This window comes from Xiphophorus couchianus, chromosome 23 (assembly GCF_001444195.1).
Source record: "Xiphophorus couchianus chromosome 23, X_couchianus-1.0, whole genome shotgun sequence".
NCBI classification, from domain to species: Eukaryota; Metazoa; Chordata; class Actinopteri; order Cyprinodontiformes; family Poeciliidae; genus Xiphophorus; species Xiphophorus couchianus.
The window spans coordinates 8,321,654-8,341,722 of record NC_040250.1 but is presented as its reverse complement, the minus strand read 5'-3'; the positions used below and the strand labels follow the sequence as shown (position 1 = coordinate 8,341,722).

Here is a 20,069-nt window from a genome sequence, read left to right as displayed (position 1 = left end):
ATAATGAGGAAGGAACAGAAAAAAGACAGAATAAGAGAAAGAGAAGAAGAGAGAAAAAAGGAGAAAATAGAAAAAGATACAAAGATAAAAGACAGACAGAAAAAATTATGCAAGGCAGTGAAAGAAAAGGATCCTAAACCACTTACATCCTCGTTGGTGGTCTGGTTCAGAGAGATGAGGTACGTGTGGAAACCAGTCAGTCCCACCATCGACCACAGGGTGAAGAAGCACACCAGCACTTCCAGTACAGTGAGTTCCAGTTAAGAAAACCACAGCAGGTCTGAGTCATGGCCGCCGGTCAAACAGCGAAGAGACGGCGACGTTAAAACAGCTGGAAGTTATTAAAGACGCTCGACGGACGGATTCCTGCTCCTACAGAGAGATTTACGTTTAATTAACGGTTATTTTCTTTATCGTTTAGTTTTATTTTGTTGTGACTTTTGTTTGTCTAATTCAGTTATTTTAATTAGTTTTTAGTGTGTTTGCTAGTTTTCATAATATTGTTTAGTTTCAGTTTAGTTTTTATAGTTATAATAGCAGTTTTAGATTTTTCATACTTTGCTTAATTTGTAGGTGCAGAATACAAAAAGCTAAAAGTATTTTATTGTGATTATGTTTACACTGACTGGGTAATGAGTGCTGAAATAAGACATATTTTCAAAAACTATGTTTACCAACTGATTCTGGTGTTTTACACCTTTGCTGTCAGGAGGATTATGGCGAACAGCAATTTACCAACAGGTGACGTGTGGTAAAAAAACAAAAAACATCAATTTCACATCAGTTTGAAAGGCTAATAAATAGATATTAAGAACGAGAACAAAGGTTATTATATTTATAATTTCTGCATGTTTTAGTTACTCTTTATTAATGAACAGTATAGTTCCAGCAGTTTTTGCTCCATTACTTACTGTTTTTGTTCATTTCAGTTGATGAAAATGTTTTCTCAGTTTCAGATTTAGTTATTTTGTTAGTTTTAGTTATCTAATAACTTTCCTTCAAACCTTTTTGACCATCTTGGAGTAGCGAGGATATTCTACCTCTCTAAGCCGTGTCGTAAAACTTGTCAGGAACCAAATGGGACCAAACATTTATAACTGATTATAAGCTCTTCATTTACAAGCCAAAAAGAAGAAACAGTTTGGAACAGATGCTAATGTCGAAGAAACTCAATTGCGCAATTTGCATTAAATAGGAAATGTAATTAAAATCACAAGTGAACAAGTTTTTTTATGCAACATATGAGTAAAAAACAAGCGGCGCCATCTTCCTCCTGCCACTTCCTGTCGTAATTTATTGTAGTTTTCGTGTTTCGTGTGGTTGTTGATAACATGACTTGTGTGAAGTGAAGAAAGTGTTTCGATTGCAGTTTAGCAAAACACACAAATTTTGATAAACCAAAAAAAATCATCCTAGCGCAAAAACCTGTTATTGAAAAAGTTTATTTCTAAATTGCCGTGTGAAGGAAACAAGGAACGGACAAACGAAGGAAAAAGGAAGGAAGAAAGTTCTTGATTTCCTTAAAACACGGCGCGCACACACAAAAACATAAAATGTATTCATATTTAAAAGGATATGTTCCAGGTGTTTCCTTCAAGGTGCTCAGAAAGCCTTGATCCACAGAGCCTGAGCACAAAGAGAGACAGACAGGAGAACCAGGGAGGTAAATGTGCTGAATCGTACAACTCATACATACAGTATGGCATTAAAGGGGATTTATTATACAAAATCCATATTTTGCACATTTTAGTAGTTACATTTGGGTTTCTACTGCTCCTAAAAACCCTCAAAGCACTTAAAAAAACCACCAGACAGTTTTTGGCAATAAGTTAATGTTTTCTTGGTGTTTGGAAGATGAGCTATTTCAAAAACCTCCAGGTTGTTAAGTCACAATCGACAGGCACTGCGCTGTTACCTAGCAACCAGCAGAGCTCCAGCACATTTGGTCAGCTGGTTTTACCGCTATATGTGATGTACAATGGCTGCTGGAAAAGACAAAACAACTTACTATCCAGAAACCACTTTCTGCATTCTTGTTGGTTATGCAGGAGGCCCTACTTCTGCTTTTCAAATATGTACATGTGTATTTTTATGATGTAAAGAAGTTTTGACCGCCTTGTTGTTGAAATGTGCCAAATGAATAAACTTGACTAACTGATGTGTTTGCAACCATTTTCACGGGTGAGTCTAAACGTTAAGTTTGGGGGCGTGGCCAGCAGCAGCTTATTTGGATTTAAAGTGACAGGACGCCCTAAAAAAGCTCATTCTGAACAGGCAGAACTGACGACTGAAATCTCATTTTCTAAGTATGATTTTGCGCAAAAAATGTACTGAAAAATGTTTTGTATCGCCACGTTTTCCTTTAAAATAAGAAGGTCAAAGGAAAACTTCTTTCAGTACAACAAAAGCAGCACAATCTCATCAGGTTGCTTCTGATGCAACATGAACTATCAGCTGCTGCTAAGCTCCTGTTGCATCACGTCCTTCCAGATCTGCCACATTCCTGCCGCCGTACTCACGCATGACGACGTGGACGATGTTGAAGGCGAAGATGTAGATGGTGAGCAGGGACAGCGTCAGGGTGAACAGGTAGAAGTACCTGTAGTTCCTCTTGCCCACGCAGTTGCCCACCCACGGACAGTGGTGATCAAAACGGTCTGAAAAGCAACAGCAACAACATTCTCTGTTAATATGTGAAAACAACAAACTGAGTTGTTGTTACAGAAATTGAATGTGTGAAAAATTACTCCAGGTTTCTGTGAATCTGGAGTCTAAAAATAGTTTTCTTCCTCCTCCGTGTTTGGAGCGAAGCCAGAGGAAAGCAGGGTCAAAACGCACAACAGGAAAAACATCACTGCGTTGATATTTCCCCCAGTTTCACAGCAAGAAAACACATTCAGTTTACACCAACTATTGTCTTCTAGAAGATAAAACATGCTGGTAAACCCCAAATTTCAATATTTTTATCCAGTTTAACTTTTACTGGTGATATAATTTTTTTATTTTTAGGCATTTAGCATCTTTAACCTTCTTAATGTTCCTCAACGGCTTCAGATTTAAACAGAAGTTCAAACACTTTTTAAAAGTTACACAGCAGGGAGTTTGAGGGGAATAGTTTGATTTAGGTTTATTTTATTTTATTTATTTTTAAATCAAGGGCAATTTGGCACAAATTTAAATTACTCATATACAAACTTGAATTACTTTCTAGACTGAGGTTCACAATAAAATTGTAATTGCATTTAAATAAAAAAAAGCTTTAAGTATGCAAAAAGAGACAGAAAGAAAAAAATTAACTTAATAAAACTAGCGAAGGAAAAAAGGAAGGAACAACAGAATGAAAGAAGAAAGGAAAGAAGGAATGAAGAAACAAGGGGAGGAAGGAACGAAGCAAAAAATCTAGGAAGGGAGGAAGGAAGGAAAAAAGGAATAAAGGAGGAAGAAACAAAAGGAGGAAAAAAACAAATGAAAAAAAGAAAAGAAGGACAAAAGAAAGGAACAATAGAATGAAAAAAGCAAGTAAGAAAGAAAGAGACAAAGGAAGAAGGAAGGAAGGATGAATGAAAGGAAAAAACAAACAAGGAACACAGGAAGGAACGACAGAACAAAAGAAGCAAGGAAGGAAGAAAGAACAGAAGGAAGGAAGGAGGAAAGGAACAAAGGAAGGAAGCTGAACGAGGGAAAGTAGAAAACTAGAGAGAAAAAAGGCAGAAGACAAGAAGGACAAGACAGAAAGGAGGACACTAGGAAGGAAAGAAGATGAGTAAAGAAAGACAGGAAGGATACTAGGGAGGTAAGAAAGGAGGGCAGAGGAAAGGAAAGATAGACAGTAAAGGAGGACAAAGATCAAGGGAAGGTATTAAAAAAGGTAGGAAGGGAAGAAAGTAGGAGGCAAAGAAAGAAACAGGAGAGACAAGGAGTTAGGAAATAAGGACAAAGGCTAGAAGGAGACTATGAAGGAATAAAGGAAAGTAATTTTTACTGCTGTTCTGTTGCTGTTTAATCAGATTTCTATTAATAACTGAGTTCAGTCTGACTGTTGCTGAGCCTCAGACGGCTAACAGTCGTCAAAACAAACCCGGATCTCATCGGGTCACTTGCTGAACGAAGCCACAGCATCACAGGAACGTTTTACGTATTTAATATCACATTAACATCGATCTACTCAAAGCCCCGTCCACCTTGAAAAGAAAAACTATCTTCCAGTTCGCCTAGCAACAGCAGCCACTTACAGGCTGAGAGCAGCTAACAGGGTTTCTGATTGATGCAGCGTCTATCTGAGGCCCACAGAGCAGCAGGAGGGTAATCGTTCACACTTGAGGAAAGTTCACTTTAAAACTGCAAACACCGCACTTCCTTCACAATCAAATTTAACTTCACTTAAACCCAAGATTTATTCGGTTTCAAACGGACAGTGGTGGATCACAAAAGCAAGATTTGCTCCTCTTTGGTTTGGTCAAACATTAAAGGTGACCTTGAACAGGTTGGGAGAAATCTAAGGGCTAAACAAAACATGTTCATACATTTTTTTTTGCACAAAATTATTTTTCGACAATGAGATTTTAGTTCTGCCTATTTGAGGTGCTTAATGGCCTCTGCCACTTTCGATCCAGATAAGATGCTACTGGCTGTGCCCCCAATACGTGAAAATGGCTGCAAACCGATGCACAATTATGCAACTGTAAATCTTTGAAAAGCAAAAGTATAGCCTCCTTCACAACCAACAAGAATGCATTAAGTTGTTTCCGAATGATAATTCAACAATGAAATACTTCTCTTTTCCAGCAGCCATTGTACAGCACATACAACTGTAAAACCAGTTGACCAGACGTGTTGAAGCTCAGTTTGGGTTGCTAGGTAACGGGGCTGGGCTTTATTAAAGGCTTTATTTAAACGTTTGGTGTTTTTCTGGCAACTATTGCGAAATAATTTTCCTCTGAATACTTTCTAAAAATTTGCCAAATATAAAAAGCAGCTCAAAATTTAACAACCCGCCCAAAGCTGTTGTTTCCAGTCCTATAGCCGAAACCAGCTGACCAAATGTGTTAGAGTTCCGCTTGGGTTGCTAGGTAACGGGGCTTGGCGTGGCTGGGGTTGCTAGGTAACGGCACACTGCCCATTGAATGTGATTCATCTGAAAGTTTTTAAGCAGCTCATTTACCAGACACCAAAAAACATTAAAGTTATTGGTAAAATAAGACTGGGTGGTTTTTTTAAGCACTTGAGTTGCTTTTAGAAGCAGCAGAAACTCAAATGGAACCATAAAAATATGCAAAATATGAATTTTGCATCATAGGTCCCCTTTAACCTAGAATGAATACGATTCCTCCAAGTTAACAGCGACTGAGGCGTGTCGCTGTGCAATGGCAGGATCTCCACAGCAGGTGCACACAGATGAACTGGTGTTCACAATGACTCAGCGTTTATTCCCTCACTGAGGCGCCACTGTCTCCTCTCATATCGCCCACGACTCCAAGGCTTCCTTCAAACACAGCCCTCAATCATCAGCAGCCAAATCAATTTTACTTTTCGAGGTCAGGAGGTGACACGCTACAACAGCTCCAAACTCAACACGGGCGGGGTCACAGGTCAAACCTTCATCGCTCAAAGCACAGACTGCAACTCTTAGAACTTCCACCCCGTCTGCTTAGTTCAGTGTTTATTTTTAAAGCTTTTGAAATTATTTTAAGAATGCTGATATGTCTGCAGGCAATTTTCCTCCCAAATCTCTCTTCCTTTAACTATTTCTAACTCAACCCATTTCACCTGGCTTTATTAAAACTACACAACAGCTGCTGCTTGAACCAACTTTTACCTTTTCAGCTTCTTACAAAGTATTTTTGTTTAGTTTCTAGTGCAAATATCTGTGAAATGCCCTGTTGATGTAATGCTTTAGCAATAGCTTCGAATAAATACCCTGTTGGTACAGCACTTTAGCATTAGCATCTAAGAAATACTCTACTGGTGTAGCGCTTTATTGTTGGCTCCTAAGAAATACATTGTTTGTGCAGCTCTTTAGCATTAGCTTCTTCAAAAAAAACCTTTTGGTGTAGCACTTTAGCGTCAGCTTCTGTGAAATACTATTTTGGCTAAATGCACTCTTGCATTAGCTTCAAAGAAATACCTTGTTGGTGTAGCGCTTTGCCATTAGCTTCTGCTAAATATCCTGCTGGTGTAGTGCTTTAGAATTGGCTTTTGTAAAATACCTTGTTGATGTAGCAATTTAGCGTTAGCTTCTGAGAGATACCCTTTTGGTGTAGCACTTTAGCATTCGTTTTTGCTAAATATCTTGTTGGTGTAGCACCTTAGCATTAGCAGATCTAATGTTTATGATTAATGCTTTATAGTTATTGCAACTATCTTTTAAGTTGGCAGTGTCCACCGCTAGTTTAGAGGTAGACTTGTTTATCTTCTAAATTAATATCGATTAGACATTAATTTCATCGTAACTAACATAATATACTTTTTTCAGTGTAATGGAAATGTGTGGTTGACGCTTAATTGGATGAAATAGTGTAGACATTTTTTGAGACTGGTTTGATGTTTGACAACCAGTGGTACTGGTTAGCATTTGAACGTTAAAGTGATTTAAAGCAGCTAATTTCTGCAGCACAGCTGAGATGACGTACCAACGCAGTTGTCACAGATGCTGCAGTGAGAGGCTCGCGGAGGCCGGAAGATCTTGCAGGTGTAGCAATACTTGAGCTTGACGATCTGGTTGTTGATCTGAACGTTACGGATTCGAGGTGGAGGTCGCTGCCCAGAAGGGACGCTCCCATTCGCTGCTTCTGTGAATTAAAACAAAAACAAGATGTCATCAACACACTGACAGATCATAGTGACTTTGTTTTTTGTCGGTTCTGGAGTTGTTGCTAAAGGCTCAATGTGTTGCTTTTGGAGATTTTTCAGCCAACTTCATGTTGTCAGACTGGTTCTATTTAAGTAATTATGGTTTCTACAACCTGGCAATAATCAAGCTTTGGTGAAATTGAACTCAGATTTTCAAAACAGTAACCAATAGCAATTATTTCATGATTTACCAAAGGAGAAGGAGTCATTTTCACAGTGGAACTTCTGTGATAATAAAGTAAATCGTTACTTGAAAACTGCATTAACTGTTTACTTTAACATGTCTGATATGAAGTTTACATGATATGAAGCATTGAAGTTTGACAATAAAGCAAAACCAGAAAAAAACTAACCAAATAAATCTACTGAAGAAGATTAGGACCACTAAAAAAAATGTTAAAAAAAGTAGAATTCAGATTTTTAATTCTACTTCTGAATTCTGAAATTTCTTCTCAAAATTTTGATATTTTTTTCTTAAAATTGTGACATTTCTTTGTAGAATTGTGATATAGTTTCTTGGAATCCATCCATCCATTTTCTTGTCCTTAGTGGGGTCGGGAGCTGCTGGCGCCGATCTCCAGTTTCTAGGAATTCTGACCAATTTTAGAATTTTAACCTTTTTCTTCTTTTTTTTTCAAAATTGGTGACATTCCTTCTTGGAATTGTGACAGTTTGTCAAAATTCTAACTTTTTTCCTCAGAATTTACATTTCTTCTTAGGATTTTGACATTTTGCTCAAAAATTGGAACATAGTTTCTCATAATTCTGACTTCAATTTTAAAATTACCACTTCTTTTCTCAGAATTCAGACTTTTTTCTCAAAATTGTGACTTTTTTTCCTCAGATTTGTGATATTTTCTTCTCAGAATTGAAATTTTTTCTTAGAATTATGTCTGTGGTTTTAGAACTCAGACATTTCTTCTTTTGATCCTTGTGAGACCAAAAGTCAGAATACTAAGGAATAAAACAGCACAATTTTGAGGAAAAAAACATCAGAATTTAAAAATTAAAGTCAAAGTTCTGAGAAAAATCATCAGATTTTTTTCCTTTTTTTCAGTTGCCCTGATTCTCTTCCAAAGAAATTTTATGTTTGATTGACAGCTCATTATTTCTGATTATGCTTTGCTGCAGAAGCCAGGAGGCGGACTAATGATCGCAAGGCTGCAAACTCAGATCCCTCAAGAGAGAAACCGCTGTGGAGAATCGACCATTAAGTTGCTTCAATGAGCAGACAAGAATTACCTCTTAATGGGAAAGAGCAAGCATGCCCACATGAATTTCTGGAGATGCATTAAGATAAAAAAAAAAGATTATATTAGAGGAAGTTAATTCTCTCAGCTGGAGAAAGCATACAGACAAGACAATAAAAGTGACTCTAATTTAAACTAATAGCGTATTACCATTTGTTTACAGCCTTGAGTAGAGGATATCTGCCATGTAAAGTGGTTTTTGCACGAATAAGTCAGACTCATTATGAGGCATTGAAATGGTGAACAGATTTTTTCTGACAGTAAGCGATAACCAATATTAATCATCCAAATAAAGCTGGAGAAGGGCCTTCAAGAGAAACTGGGATTAAATTTGAGAGAATGCACTCAGAGGGATTGATGCCACTCCCAAGGGAGGCCGGGCTCAATCTGCTGGAGGCGTCACAGAGAGGAAACAGTTTCCTAGGATTAGAAACCCTCCTCAGGAACGCCACCAGCAGGATGAGGGACAGAAACACACAGGCTGCAGCAGCGACATCAAAATGTCTGCCTGGTTATTAAAATGGCTTTTTAAATAGAAATACAAATACAAATAGCTAAACTAAGCTGAGCTCAGATGGGATGCACTAGAAAATAGACACACTGCAAAAACGTAAAATCTTATTTTTGGACTAGTTTCTAGTACAAATATCTTAGGACAAAAACTAACTTATAAGTTACTTCTCAGCAAGATACAGGACCTTATTTTAAGTAAATAATTCCTCAATATTGATGAAAACCTACTAGTTTCTTATGTAAATTATTTCACTTACAACATGAGAAATAATCTGCCAGAGGAACTAGTTCTTTTTCATTAATATTAAGGATTATTGACTCAAAACAAGATTCTAAATCTCACTGAAAAACTACTATTAAGTTAGTTTTGTCTTATTTCATCTGTAGTAAGATATTTGGAACAAAAACTAGAGCAAAGTTACTTGGTAAGATTTTGTCTTTTTGTAGTGTAGCAACTAGATGGTAGGTCAGGCTTTTAAAGATCTGTGATTGGCCAGAGAACTGCAATCGTTGCACTCCTAATGATTATTCAGGTGTAATCTATATCCATTAGGAGATTAAGTATTACTTTAGTGTTAACAAGGAAGCCAAATAATATTTTGGAAAGTTAAATGTGTAATTTTGCTGCAGATGACATAGAAGCTGATGTCCACTAATTAGTAAAAAATATATAAATATATATGTTTGAATAAAATACAATCCTGTCACATGAATTGTGAAATGTCCTTTCAGTTGTAGATTAAAAGATGTGCCACTTTTTGGGAAAGTGCAAAAACGATTTTTCTTTTTTATTTCACTTTAAGCTGCAACACAAGAGGAAAAAGATTTTCTGTTTTCAATTTAATAAAATATTATCTAACGTAATGGAATTAAACTAAGGCAGTGGTGTAATAATAACCAAAGCCAAAGGTATGGAAAGGTAAGGCCATCGGTCTTGGTTTAAAACAAACAAAAAGCCAAGATTCAAACAGCAGAAAAAAGAAGGAATGGTGGATTATTAAAAAAGCCCTGAAATCCAGAATTATATAATTTACTGAGCAATTGCTGCAGGTGTAGGTTGAACAGGAATTTCAGGTCAGTGTGAGGACTCCTGTAAAATCCTTCATGTAACCTGCTGCAACAATCTGTAGCTGGTCCATTAGGGTCATCAGGGCCGCAGCAGAACTGTCATCCTACACGCAGAGTGAGTCACCATCATAATGAGAGCAGCAAACCCGTCTTGCTGCATGCCTCCGCTCGCTCTTTACAGCGAGTCCCTTAACTCCGCTGCTCCGCTTCAGAGTCCAGAGTTTCCCCACAGTGAAACTTAAGCACATTTCCATTAGGACTGGACAATAACAGAGTCAGAGCTGCACTGCATTCTGGGAGATGTAGGCAGAGGAAAAGGCTTTTACCAACGTTTCATTCCCCTGTGGGAGCAATAAAGTATTTTTGAATTTGAATTCGAGTCAGCTCACTCGCTCACTCACTCCTCGGTTACCTAGCAACTCACTCGCTCACTCTTTGGTTACCTAGCAACGACCTGTTTCTTACACAGCAGCAGTTTAAAGTTCCGCCACTGTGTCTCATAACTGCTTAAAAATGTTAAAAAACGACGGCGTGAAGTGAAAACTGGAAAGGTTACACCACCAGTTCAGTTGTATTTCAGATGTTTAAACAAAAAACAAATCAATAATTATCAATATCATCTGAAAATAAAACGCTTTGGAACTGAGCTTGTCACATCAGATCCTGATAACTCAAAGCTTTTTTCTTATTAAAACGTTTTTCTTGTTGACTATAGTGTTGTAATTAGACAGAAATTCTCGTAACCTGGACCTAATACAACTCGCACGAGTTGTCACTTTTTGTCACTTAAAAGTCACTTTTTGAAAAAATGTTTATGTTAGAAAAGAAAACAAGCCAAAAAAAGTTACTGAAATTGGATCCGAGATGAAAAGAAAAAAGAGATTTTATTTTTAAAACATATTGCCCAGCTTTATAATGAAGTAACTAGAAAAACAAGTTTCTAACATAAGAAGCATGATAAACAAAAGGATGTGGTTCTGCCTGTTTGATGCCAAATAAACCGATCTGAAACATTTATTCCTCATAAATACTTCTAGCTTGAATCACTAACATTTTTCCCACATCTGTGTTTGTTATTTTTGTCCAGAAAACTCCCCAGGTAAAGATGAGGAAAAACATGCTGATGTCACTCCTGTAGCTGCCCTTAAATGCCTGATCATAAAGGTTTGGTACTATCAGTAAAGGCCGAGAGCAAACTCCAGCGATTTTAAAGACAGGTGTTATGTAAAATTGTTTTCATGAAGCCATTATAATTTGGCATAAATGCAAATTAACACTGTGAATCTATGTTCAATATTTGAATCAGAAATCACAGAGAAAGTTTCTAAACATGGCTCTTTGTTCACACATTTTTACAGTAAATTTGTAGCTTTTTTCCTACATTTTAACACGTTTCTGCACACTTGTCCTTTAAAAGTTAATAATTAGCAGGCTTGTATCTCTGATCACACAAGCAGCTGTAACATTACTAATCAGCTGGTCATGTTTGTTTTGCCCTGTCAAACCAAAGACATTACACTCCTTTCTACTTATCTTGTGGCAAACTGGAGCCACAGATCATGAGCAAATATATAAACATTACCAACCTGTCAAACTTCTCGCCAATTCAGTGGGAAGTTTTGTCCAAACGTTTGACTGGTAGTGTTTATATACATATAAAACTCTGTAAAATATTAGGAAACCGCTTAAAATGATCTGATTTTACTCTTTATAGGTAATGTTTAAGTAAAATTAACATTGTTCTTTCATTCTATGAACTACTGACAACATGTCTCTCTTACTATCAAACCTTCTGAATTTTTTGGCTGAAGTTTATGACTTGTTTTTTTCTACAATGGCCCTAATACACCACATTTTAGAAGCAGTAGAGACACAAATGGAAATATATCAACATGCAAACCGTGAAATTTGAATAATAGATCCTCCTACACAGTTAAAAAATCCATTGTCTCCATTAGCTAAGTTGAGTTCAGGTTCAGATGATTATTTTTTACATTTTCCCCCTCTGAGAATGAAGACAAATGCGTCTACTGACCGATTTCCATCTCTATGAAGTTGGCCTCCTCTGGAAGGGCCCGCGGCAGGACCCCGGGGTCGCTGAAGCTCGTCCTCAGCAGCATGGCTATGACGAACAGGAAGAGCAGCACGGCAAAAACTGGGATGGCAGGAGACAGGTGGACGGCCAGGTACGGACACCTGCACAGAAAAGGAGCACGACAAAAAGTGTTGCTCTAGTCGGAAATAATACAATACGTGCATTTATGAACTCTGAGTTCGAGGAATTAAAACTTTTAACTGGTAAATCAACACCTTGGATTAGGAAACAAGATTATGTGGTATAAAAAATTCGGAAGATTCACTTTTATTTTTTTTATTTTTTTACCCCTCCAGGGGGTCCTCTGTGGGCTCACCCCCCACAAAAGCAGGCTGACAGGAATGGGGAAGGAGAGGGGGGAAGACACGCGGCAAATGTCGCCGGGTCCGGGAGTCGAACCCGCGACGGCCGCGTCGAGGACCCAAGGCCTCCAAATATGGGTCGCGCTAACCCCTACGCCACCACGGCACGCCCAAGATTCACTTTTAGTAAAAATAAAATTACAGTAAATACTCATGACTTAACTTGTTCACAATTATATGAGCCCCTTGAATAATTGGAGGGTTTTTCAAATGACATATTTTATAGACACCAAAAAAATAAAGTTATTACAAATTTTAAAAAACAGCCAGATGTTTTTATTTTTTGTAAGTGCTGGGTTGTTTTTAGAAGCAGTAGATTTCTAAATCTTCAGGATCCATACATCATTTCCCGTGTTACTACCAAAACAAGGTGTTACTTTGTGTTGGTCTAAAGTGAAGAAACCCAATAAACATGGAAATCTATCACCAATATTTTCACTTAAATATTGGTGTATTAAGTGAGCTGTACTGGTGCAGAGTTAAAAAAAATAATTTTGTAATTCAGTTCATTTGTGTCTTAAAAACCAAAAAGTCCCCAGTTGCAACGAGACTAAATGTGAAAAAGTTTACGTACAAACACAACAAACACTATCCTCTCGGCGAGGTCGCACCAGAACAGGAACACTCCGATCTGCTGCTTTAAGCATGAGGTCGTGACCTTTTAACCGGACCTCACAGCTGTGTATAAACCGGCCGCAGCCCTCTTCCCTGGCGGACAACATGGTTGGTATCAGCATAGCTCTGGTGGTCGGTCCAAGCGGGCCAAGAGCCAGCAGGACTCCTCTGAACCCGCCTGCTGCTTGGTAACAGATGGCAGCTGCAGCGCAAAGTGCTGCAGCATAGCAGCAGCACCTACAAAGCTCCTGAATGCTGGTATTAATACTTAAACTGCTTCCTCTCTGTTTGATGTATATTCATAATGCAGAGCTAATGATGCTCCACAGAACGGAGACGCTTCCTGAACAAGAAAAACGCTTTAACAGCATCTGACGTATCTGCCTGCACACAGAACCATCATGAATAAATTTAACATAATCCGACTATTCATTGTTAAGGTCAGAGAAATGAAGTTATGTTGTGCGCTAAAGGATAAAGTTAATGACTGTAGTTTGGGTTACATCTTTCCTGACTTTCCAATTTAACAGTCGCATCACTAATCAGCTTATTCAGTACATTCAGGTCTGTCGTAACAAATAAAAGGTATGAGCAGCAGAATACACAAACGAAAAAAATAGACATTAAAACAGTAGTACAGTTATTTTAATAATCAATTATTCTGAAGACTAATTGATTAATCAGATAAAAACATTCCCACATTATATAAAGTTTTCATTTAGCCACTTAAACATTTTTATGCAATCTTAGAAATGCATTAAAAGACGCAAATAAAAAACTTGAATTCTTCTTTTGCACAGGACTTCATTTGTATTATTTCACCTTAAATATTATTTGCACCTTAAACATTTACTGTCGTTTTTGGAAAGGTTTTGTTCAACAATTTCATCTTTTTTAAGATCCCATTAGGGAAACAATTCACAATTTTGATCTCAAAGGTGCCACTAAATCTGTAATTTGATAATAATAATGATAATAATTTTAAAAAAACATCCCAACATCCCGGAGGGACCGTCTGTCTCATCCAGCCAGGATTTCCATTTCCACAACAAACTTAGCTAACAGGAACCAGCTTAGTCAGCAAAACACCACAAAGACCAGAGTCCATGTGATTAGCTGCAACCGCAGAGACGTCAGCATACTGGAGAAACGACAAGCTCCCAGTTCCACCAGTCTGAGCCTCTGCAGCATCTCCCCACCACTAATGGGAAGCAGCAGCAGAGTCGGATCGATAGAAACTTCCACTGTGCGAGCAGGACGACCAAGCGGGTGATTCCTGTAATAATAACCGTCAGGAACTGGAGTCACGCTCCATCATCACTTCCCATCAGCCCCTCCTCCGCTGAGCGCCGCCGCCTTCAGCTGCCGAGGAGCCGGCGCGTTAATCAGCAGAGATCCAGCAAAACTGGATTTAGATGCAAGATGAAATGTTTTCTCATTAACAGAGATGGGTGACAACTAGTTACATTTACTCAATTACATTTACTTAAAAGAAAATGTATTGTTTCTAAGCTGTACTTTTCAGTTTTACTTGAGTAATTTTATTATAAAGTATCTCTACTCTTACTTGAATAAAATTTATAGATTTTTTACCCACTGAATGAAAAACAAACATGTTTTAACCTGAAATTCACCATAAACAGAGACACACCTGCACTTTCTGTTACATTTTCATCCGTTTTTTATTGAAAGAAAACGATTTGGAAAAATTTACCTGATTTTGTTATTTTTTTGTTAGTTATATGAATTATTGTCACTTTGGTTTTTAAAATTTCCACTTAACTTTATATTTCGGTCCGTCTGATGATGTAATTTTTGAACATTAAATGACTGATAATTTGATCAGTTACTCAGTACTTGAGCAAACTTTTTACCAAATACTTTTTACTTTTACTTCAGTAAAAATATGTTGAAGTATATTTTTGGGATACTCTGTCCTTCTCTGCTTGTACGTTCCATCTCAAACCTACCAACATGTAAAATTGTCTCATTTAAATCGCCTTAACAGTTTAAAATGTGTTGGACTTTTGCTGGCGGGCTTTGAATGAGCCGTTGGGTGAATTTCATAATCTGCATCAGAACCAGGTGAGCTGGTTCTTCCCGTTTCCACTCATTGTGCCAAACACAACAAACCTGCTGCTGCGTGAAGCTCCAACACAAAACATGTTGCGTCACAGGTTTTATTTATATCCCTCAGAGAGTGGGACGTTTACTTTAGCAAATAGTAAATATAAATAGATCGTTTTTCTTTGCACATACATATTTCTACATTTCACACAAAGATCTTCACAAGCCAGGCTCGCTTCCTAGAAGCTGAACAACTGAACAAACGCTTTCTTATAGCTGTTATTTTTAAACCTTATCAGGGGTTCAGGTGTTTTTCAGAGTGATATGAAGATTTATTTTTAAACAGTCATCATAAAACACTCAGGAAACGTAGCAAAGTGTCACAGAGACTCGTCTTCATAGAGTACTCTGGTCTGGAGCCGGCGTGTTAATCTGACGGCGCTTTCTTTTCTTTTTCTCTCACCTGTCGAGCTTTTGAACCGTCAACATATAATAGACAGGTTAAACAGGTTTCCATGGTTCAGCCTTTGCAGCCAAAAATCTTGGTCAGTGACTTTACTGCAAATTTAAAACACGAAATATCTGTGAAACACTTTGACTCAAAACGTTCATTAGCTGCACCTGTGTGTCCGACAGCATTAGTAGACCTGTAGACACAGAAATGATCCAGTGTGTCTGCAAATATCCATCCATCCATCATCCATCCATCCATCCATCCATCCATCATCCATCCATTAAAATATTTACAAAAAGAATCTGAGTCTAAACAAAAACAAGTCAGCAGTCTGAAATTATTTGACTCAAGTTAACGAGCATCTCAACACAAACAGCTCAAATATTGACACATTTTGTCTCAAACTGTTTAATAATCATTTGTTTTTTATTTACAGTCAATAAATCACACTAAATGTTTCTGTTTTTTTTGTTTGGATTAGAGCTGCGACTATCGATTAATCAATGACTCTGATAAATAATTGCCACATTCTGCAGATTTTTCTTTTATACACTTAAGTTTATTTTATACAATATCACAAATATATTAAATTACTAATAAATAATTAAATTCCTTTCTAAAATAAGAAAATAAGAATTTTATTTGGTTAAAATGAACACTTGATTATTTGTGACAAAGGATGAATCTACAACTAAAGAATAATTTGTTGATTTTTTTTGATTAATCAAATAATAATCAGATAATCATCCAATTAAAAGAAGCTAAATAGGATTTTTTTTGTTTGTTTTTACAGAAGTTTAAACGGGTAAAGCTAAAAATGCAACATGAGGAGTTCTGGGTAAAACATATTTACAGACAAAGAAAATTATTTTCATCTTAAATGTAAAATGTATTTGTATTTCTGTACAGTTTTGGCTTAATTACTGCTAATGTTCTTTTTTGTCCTTGTCCTCCATCTTTTGTTTATAAAGTTGATGTATCTTTTTCTTCATAAAGCAGAATTTATAATTTGTCATGATATATTTTCTTATAAGAGTTTTGATTTATTGGTACCATAAATTCCTGTTAATTATGTTAAAAAACGTCCTTATTGTTGGGATTTATAGTTTTACTATTTTCTCCACTGTTTATCAATGGAAGCATCAATAAATACCAATAAATTTGAAAATATTTCTTGCAGTTTAGTGATAGAAATCGCACTTTTTTATGTGCCTGGAGTCCTAAAGAAGAACGATGTAAATGTTTTTCAAGATGATTATTTGTGTTTGTAGGGCTGTAACTGCTGTGGCACAATTACCTAAAAAACATTTAATAAATAGTTTTTATCAAAACTTTTATCATTATTACAAAAGTACTTTCAGATATTGTGATAAAACTTTAAATTAATATCTCCCACCTTTAATCTATATGTCATTTATTGAAAGTAGTAAATTTTCTAACCAGCAAACATGTTTGTTATTTTTTTATAAGGAATATAATTAAACTTAAAAATATATATAGTATATTAAGCATTATTTTGGAGAAATGTTCTGATCTCTTTAACGTTTTACTCCATTATAAGATTAATTTCCTCAGAATCAGTGCAGAAACATTGAAGATCTGACATTAGGCTTGTGGTTGCTTAACAATGGAGAACCTTCAGGTTATAAATAACAGCACATAAAATAATAACGCCCGTTATAAACCCGATCCAGATAAGCTACTTCGACATGTGAGTGTGCATAAGGTGTGGATGTGTTTCTAGGTGTGTCTGCTGCAGACGTTCATCCTGACGCTTCAGCGGTTAAATTCAGGATGACATGAGCCTCCAGATGAAAAACGGCTGCAGTCTGGATTAAAATCCCTTCAACCGTCTCAGGAAGAAAAACGCTGCTGCAGTCAAAGCTATGTCTCTCCTTACGTTTTCCCTGCATTGAACTTTCTTATTAATACTTAACAGCTGTGAGCTGTTGTGAATTAATCCACAAAATGAATTATGCTCTCTTTGGATTTCACTACGTTTCTGGGGCGCGATCTTAAAATATAAGATCGCAGACTGAGCTGGCCTCTTGGCTTTTACAGTATAGAAAGGAAAATCAATATGTGAAGAGCGTTGATACATCCCTCTGCAGCAGCGGCTCCAAGCAACTGATACGCTTTTCCACAAAGCGACTCCTCCAATCGGAGCGCTAATGCATGGTTTTTATGTTCCACATATAAATTATTCCAGAAGGTCTGATCAATTGAGGCTCCTGCTCAGGCGCTGCAGACCTTAAAGGGTCTGTAGTGGATGAGTTGGTGGATTTCAGTAAAGGAGATCAATCCTTAGTGTGGCAGATCGCTTTTAGAAAGAGAAAGTGAACTGAGGGTGAATTCACAGCATTCCTGTTTAGTCCGATTTAACTGAACTTAGTTTGGTGTGAACGCCCAATCAAACTCTGATGTGGACCAAAAAAGGTTTAGTCAGGTCTGTCTAAAAGCCTCGGTCTCAGTTGAATAAAGTGAATTCGAACGCATATATGACTACAAGCGAAGGGGAGACCGCTCCAAAAGCAGGAAGTGGACTAAACCGCAGGGCATTCTGGGTAAATACAACCAAAACAGACGTGTGAGTTTAATATCCGAGGGAGAAACGGCTTCTAGTCTTTTACCAGAGACAGAAGATAAATCCTACAACCACTAAAATCAGACGCAGCTCCATTTTTGCTTACATTTTTAAATTCATGTCGTCATTTCTGAGTCTATGAGTCGGTTTGATTGATTCGGGACCAAAGTTGCAACATTTGTTGCATTTTCAGCTGCTGTGGTTCATGTTCACACCGCACCGAGTCAAACGTTTTTCAAACTAACGGACAAATCAGTTCACCTCCTCGCCTGTGGTGGCGCTGTTCCAAGACCTACTGAAGGAATGACATGAAAACCTCTGAAGAAGACATGAGCACAACGTCATCATCACTGTTTATACTTCCTATTTATATTCATTTTACTCACGCAAGAGGAGAAATACTTCATAATGAAATTACTCAAGTAAAAGTAAAAAGTAAAAAGTATTTTTTTTTTCAAAACAAGTTACTCAAGCAAACGTAACTTGTTACTACATAACTCTGCTTCCTTGTTATGTAACATTTTAATATTACATTGACAGAAACATCAGAGACGGGGTTGTTGCCCTTTACTGGGATTAAAGCAATAATCCCAGTATACAATACGCTGTTGCATCACAGAATATTCAGTCAGATGAGAAAATCTGACAGTGGGGGAAATAAAAGCGATGAAACAGCCATCCATTATTTACATATTTCGGTTAGAGGAGTATTTATTCAAATGTAAAACTCCCAGTATGAGAATAGAAAGCATCTCTCTCCTCCTGACAGAGAAGCTTCCAGAGGACAAAGCCTGCGGATCGCTGCGACTTTAAATGGAGCATGTTCTCTGAACATAAATCATGTTACTGTTCGTTTAGCCTCAGCTGGATGCTGACTGGCTGGCAGGGAGACAGGGTGGGGTCGGATGCTGGCGGGTCGGATACCAGATCTGACGCTTTGCTCTGCAGGGTCGGCCCACAGAGGAAAACTCTCATTGCCTGCACATAATGCAGCTTGCTGTCCTGCGGTGGACTGACAGATGACTCACTGTCCTTGTGGTCCTGTTCCATCCCAGCTCTGCAGGGAGCTGTGTGCATGCACACTCATGTATCGCACAAATATTTATCACTAATCAAACTGAAAAAAGCCTCTATAGAGGCCTGGAAACTACACGAGGCGTGTTTTACAGCATGTCCAAGGATAAAAGCTGCAAAATGAGCAGGACACCATCTACTGACTAATCTGTTTACTAGGATGAAACGATTAATCAGATTAATCGTGATGAATCAATTATTCAAATAATCATCAACTAGGCCTTTCGCAATAAGTAATAAATCAATTAATCACATGATAAATTAAAACTAGGTCAATAATTTCCATTTGCATTATTTACTGTTTTTCTCTTTCTACTAAAACCGGATGATAAAAGTCTTCGGTTTGGTGCTTTAATTTTGTTAACTCTAAACTAACTCCTTTTTTTGAAGTGAATTTGCCATTTCAAGGACAAAAATAGTTATCCTTTCCTTCAAATAATTTTAAATCTAATCTTCCTTCAAAATTATCTGAAGAGTAATTTTGTTCACGTAGACTTCATAATTTATTTTATTTGTTGTTTGTGTTGTTTTGTTTATTTATTTTGGATATTTAAAATGTCTTCCAGGTGTAGTGTTAAATGCTAATTAGAATTTAAAGTTTATTAATCTTTAAGAATGCGTTCTTACATTATTATTATGCCATTCCCATTATATTACTGGAAAATGGTCTCAAAACAACAATAACTTCTGGGGCAATTTATCGTCCAGCAAAATTTATCATCATGAGAGGCTTATCGTCAACTAATTTAGTAATCGATTAATTGTTAACTGAACTAAAAAAAAAGTCTATTTTCTGAAAAAGTTACAGATTTAGAGCAGTAATTAAGTCAAAACTCTACAAAATTAATATAAATTTTGAATTCAAGATAAAAATATTTTTCTCTGTAAAGACGTTTTACCCTACACTCCTAAAGTGATTTAGTTTTAGATTCATCTGGTGCAAAAGAATGATACATTATTGCATTTTAGGCAATAAAATGTTTATTTTTCCTTTTTAAAGAAGAAATTCTTTATCAATTTGCATCTTTTATTGTATTTCTAACATTGTATAAAAACAAAGAAGTGGCTAAATGAAAAATCTTTGGAATGTGGAAATATTTTTGATCTGATTAATCGATTAATCATCAGAATAATTGAT

At 36.9% G+C, this 20,069-nt stretch overlaps 1 protein-coding gene across 1 annotated transcript in view; it reads right to left on the bottom strand.

The window, feature by feature from the left end:
* zdhhc9 (zDHHC palmitoyltransferase 9) overlaps nucleotides 1-20,069 on the bottom strand; it is a 33,225-nt gene that overhangs the window by 7,661 nt on the left and 5,495 nt on the right. Inside the window, exons 2-6 of the mRNA XM_028009005.1 lie at nucleotides 11,716-11,876; nucleotides 6,630-6,788; nucleotides 2,520-2,657; nucleotides 1,578-1,626; nucleotides 147-249 (exon numbers count right to left, since the gene is read on the bottom strand). Coding sequence (XP_027864806.1) covers nucleotides 147-249; nucleotides 1,578-1,626; nucleotides 2,520-2,657; nucleotides 6,630-6,788; nucleotides 11,716-11,876 — 610 coding nt within the window. The remainder of the gene's footprint in view (nucleotides 1-146; nucleotides 250-1,577; nucleotides 1,627-2,519; nucleotides 2,658-6,629; nucleotides 6,789-11,715; nucleotides 11,877-20,069) is intronic.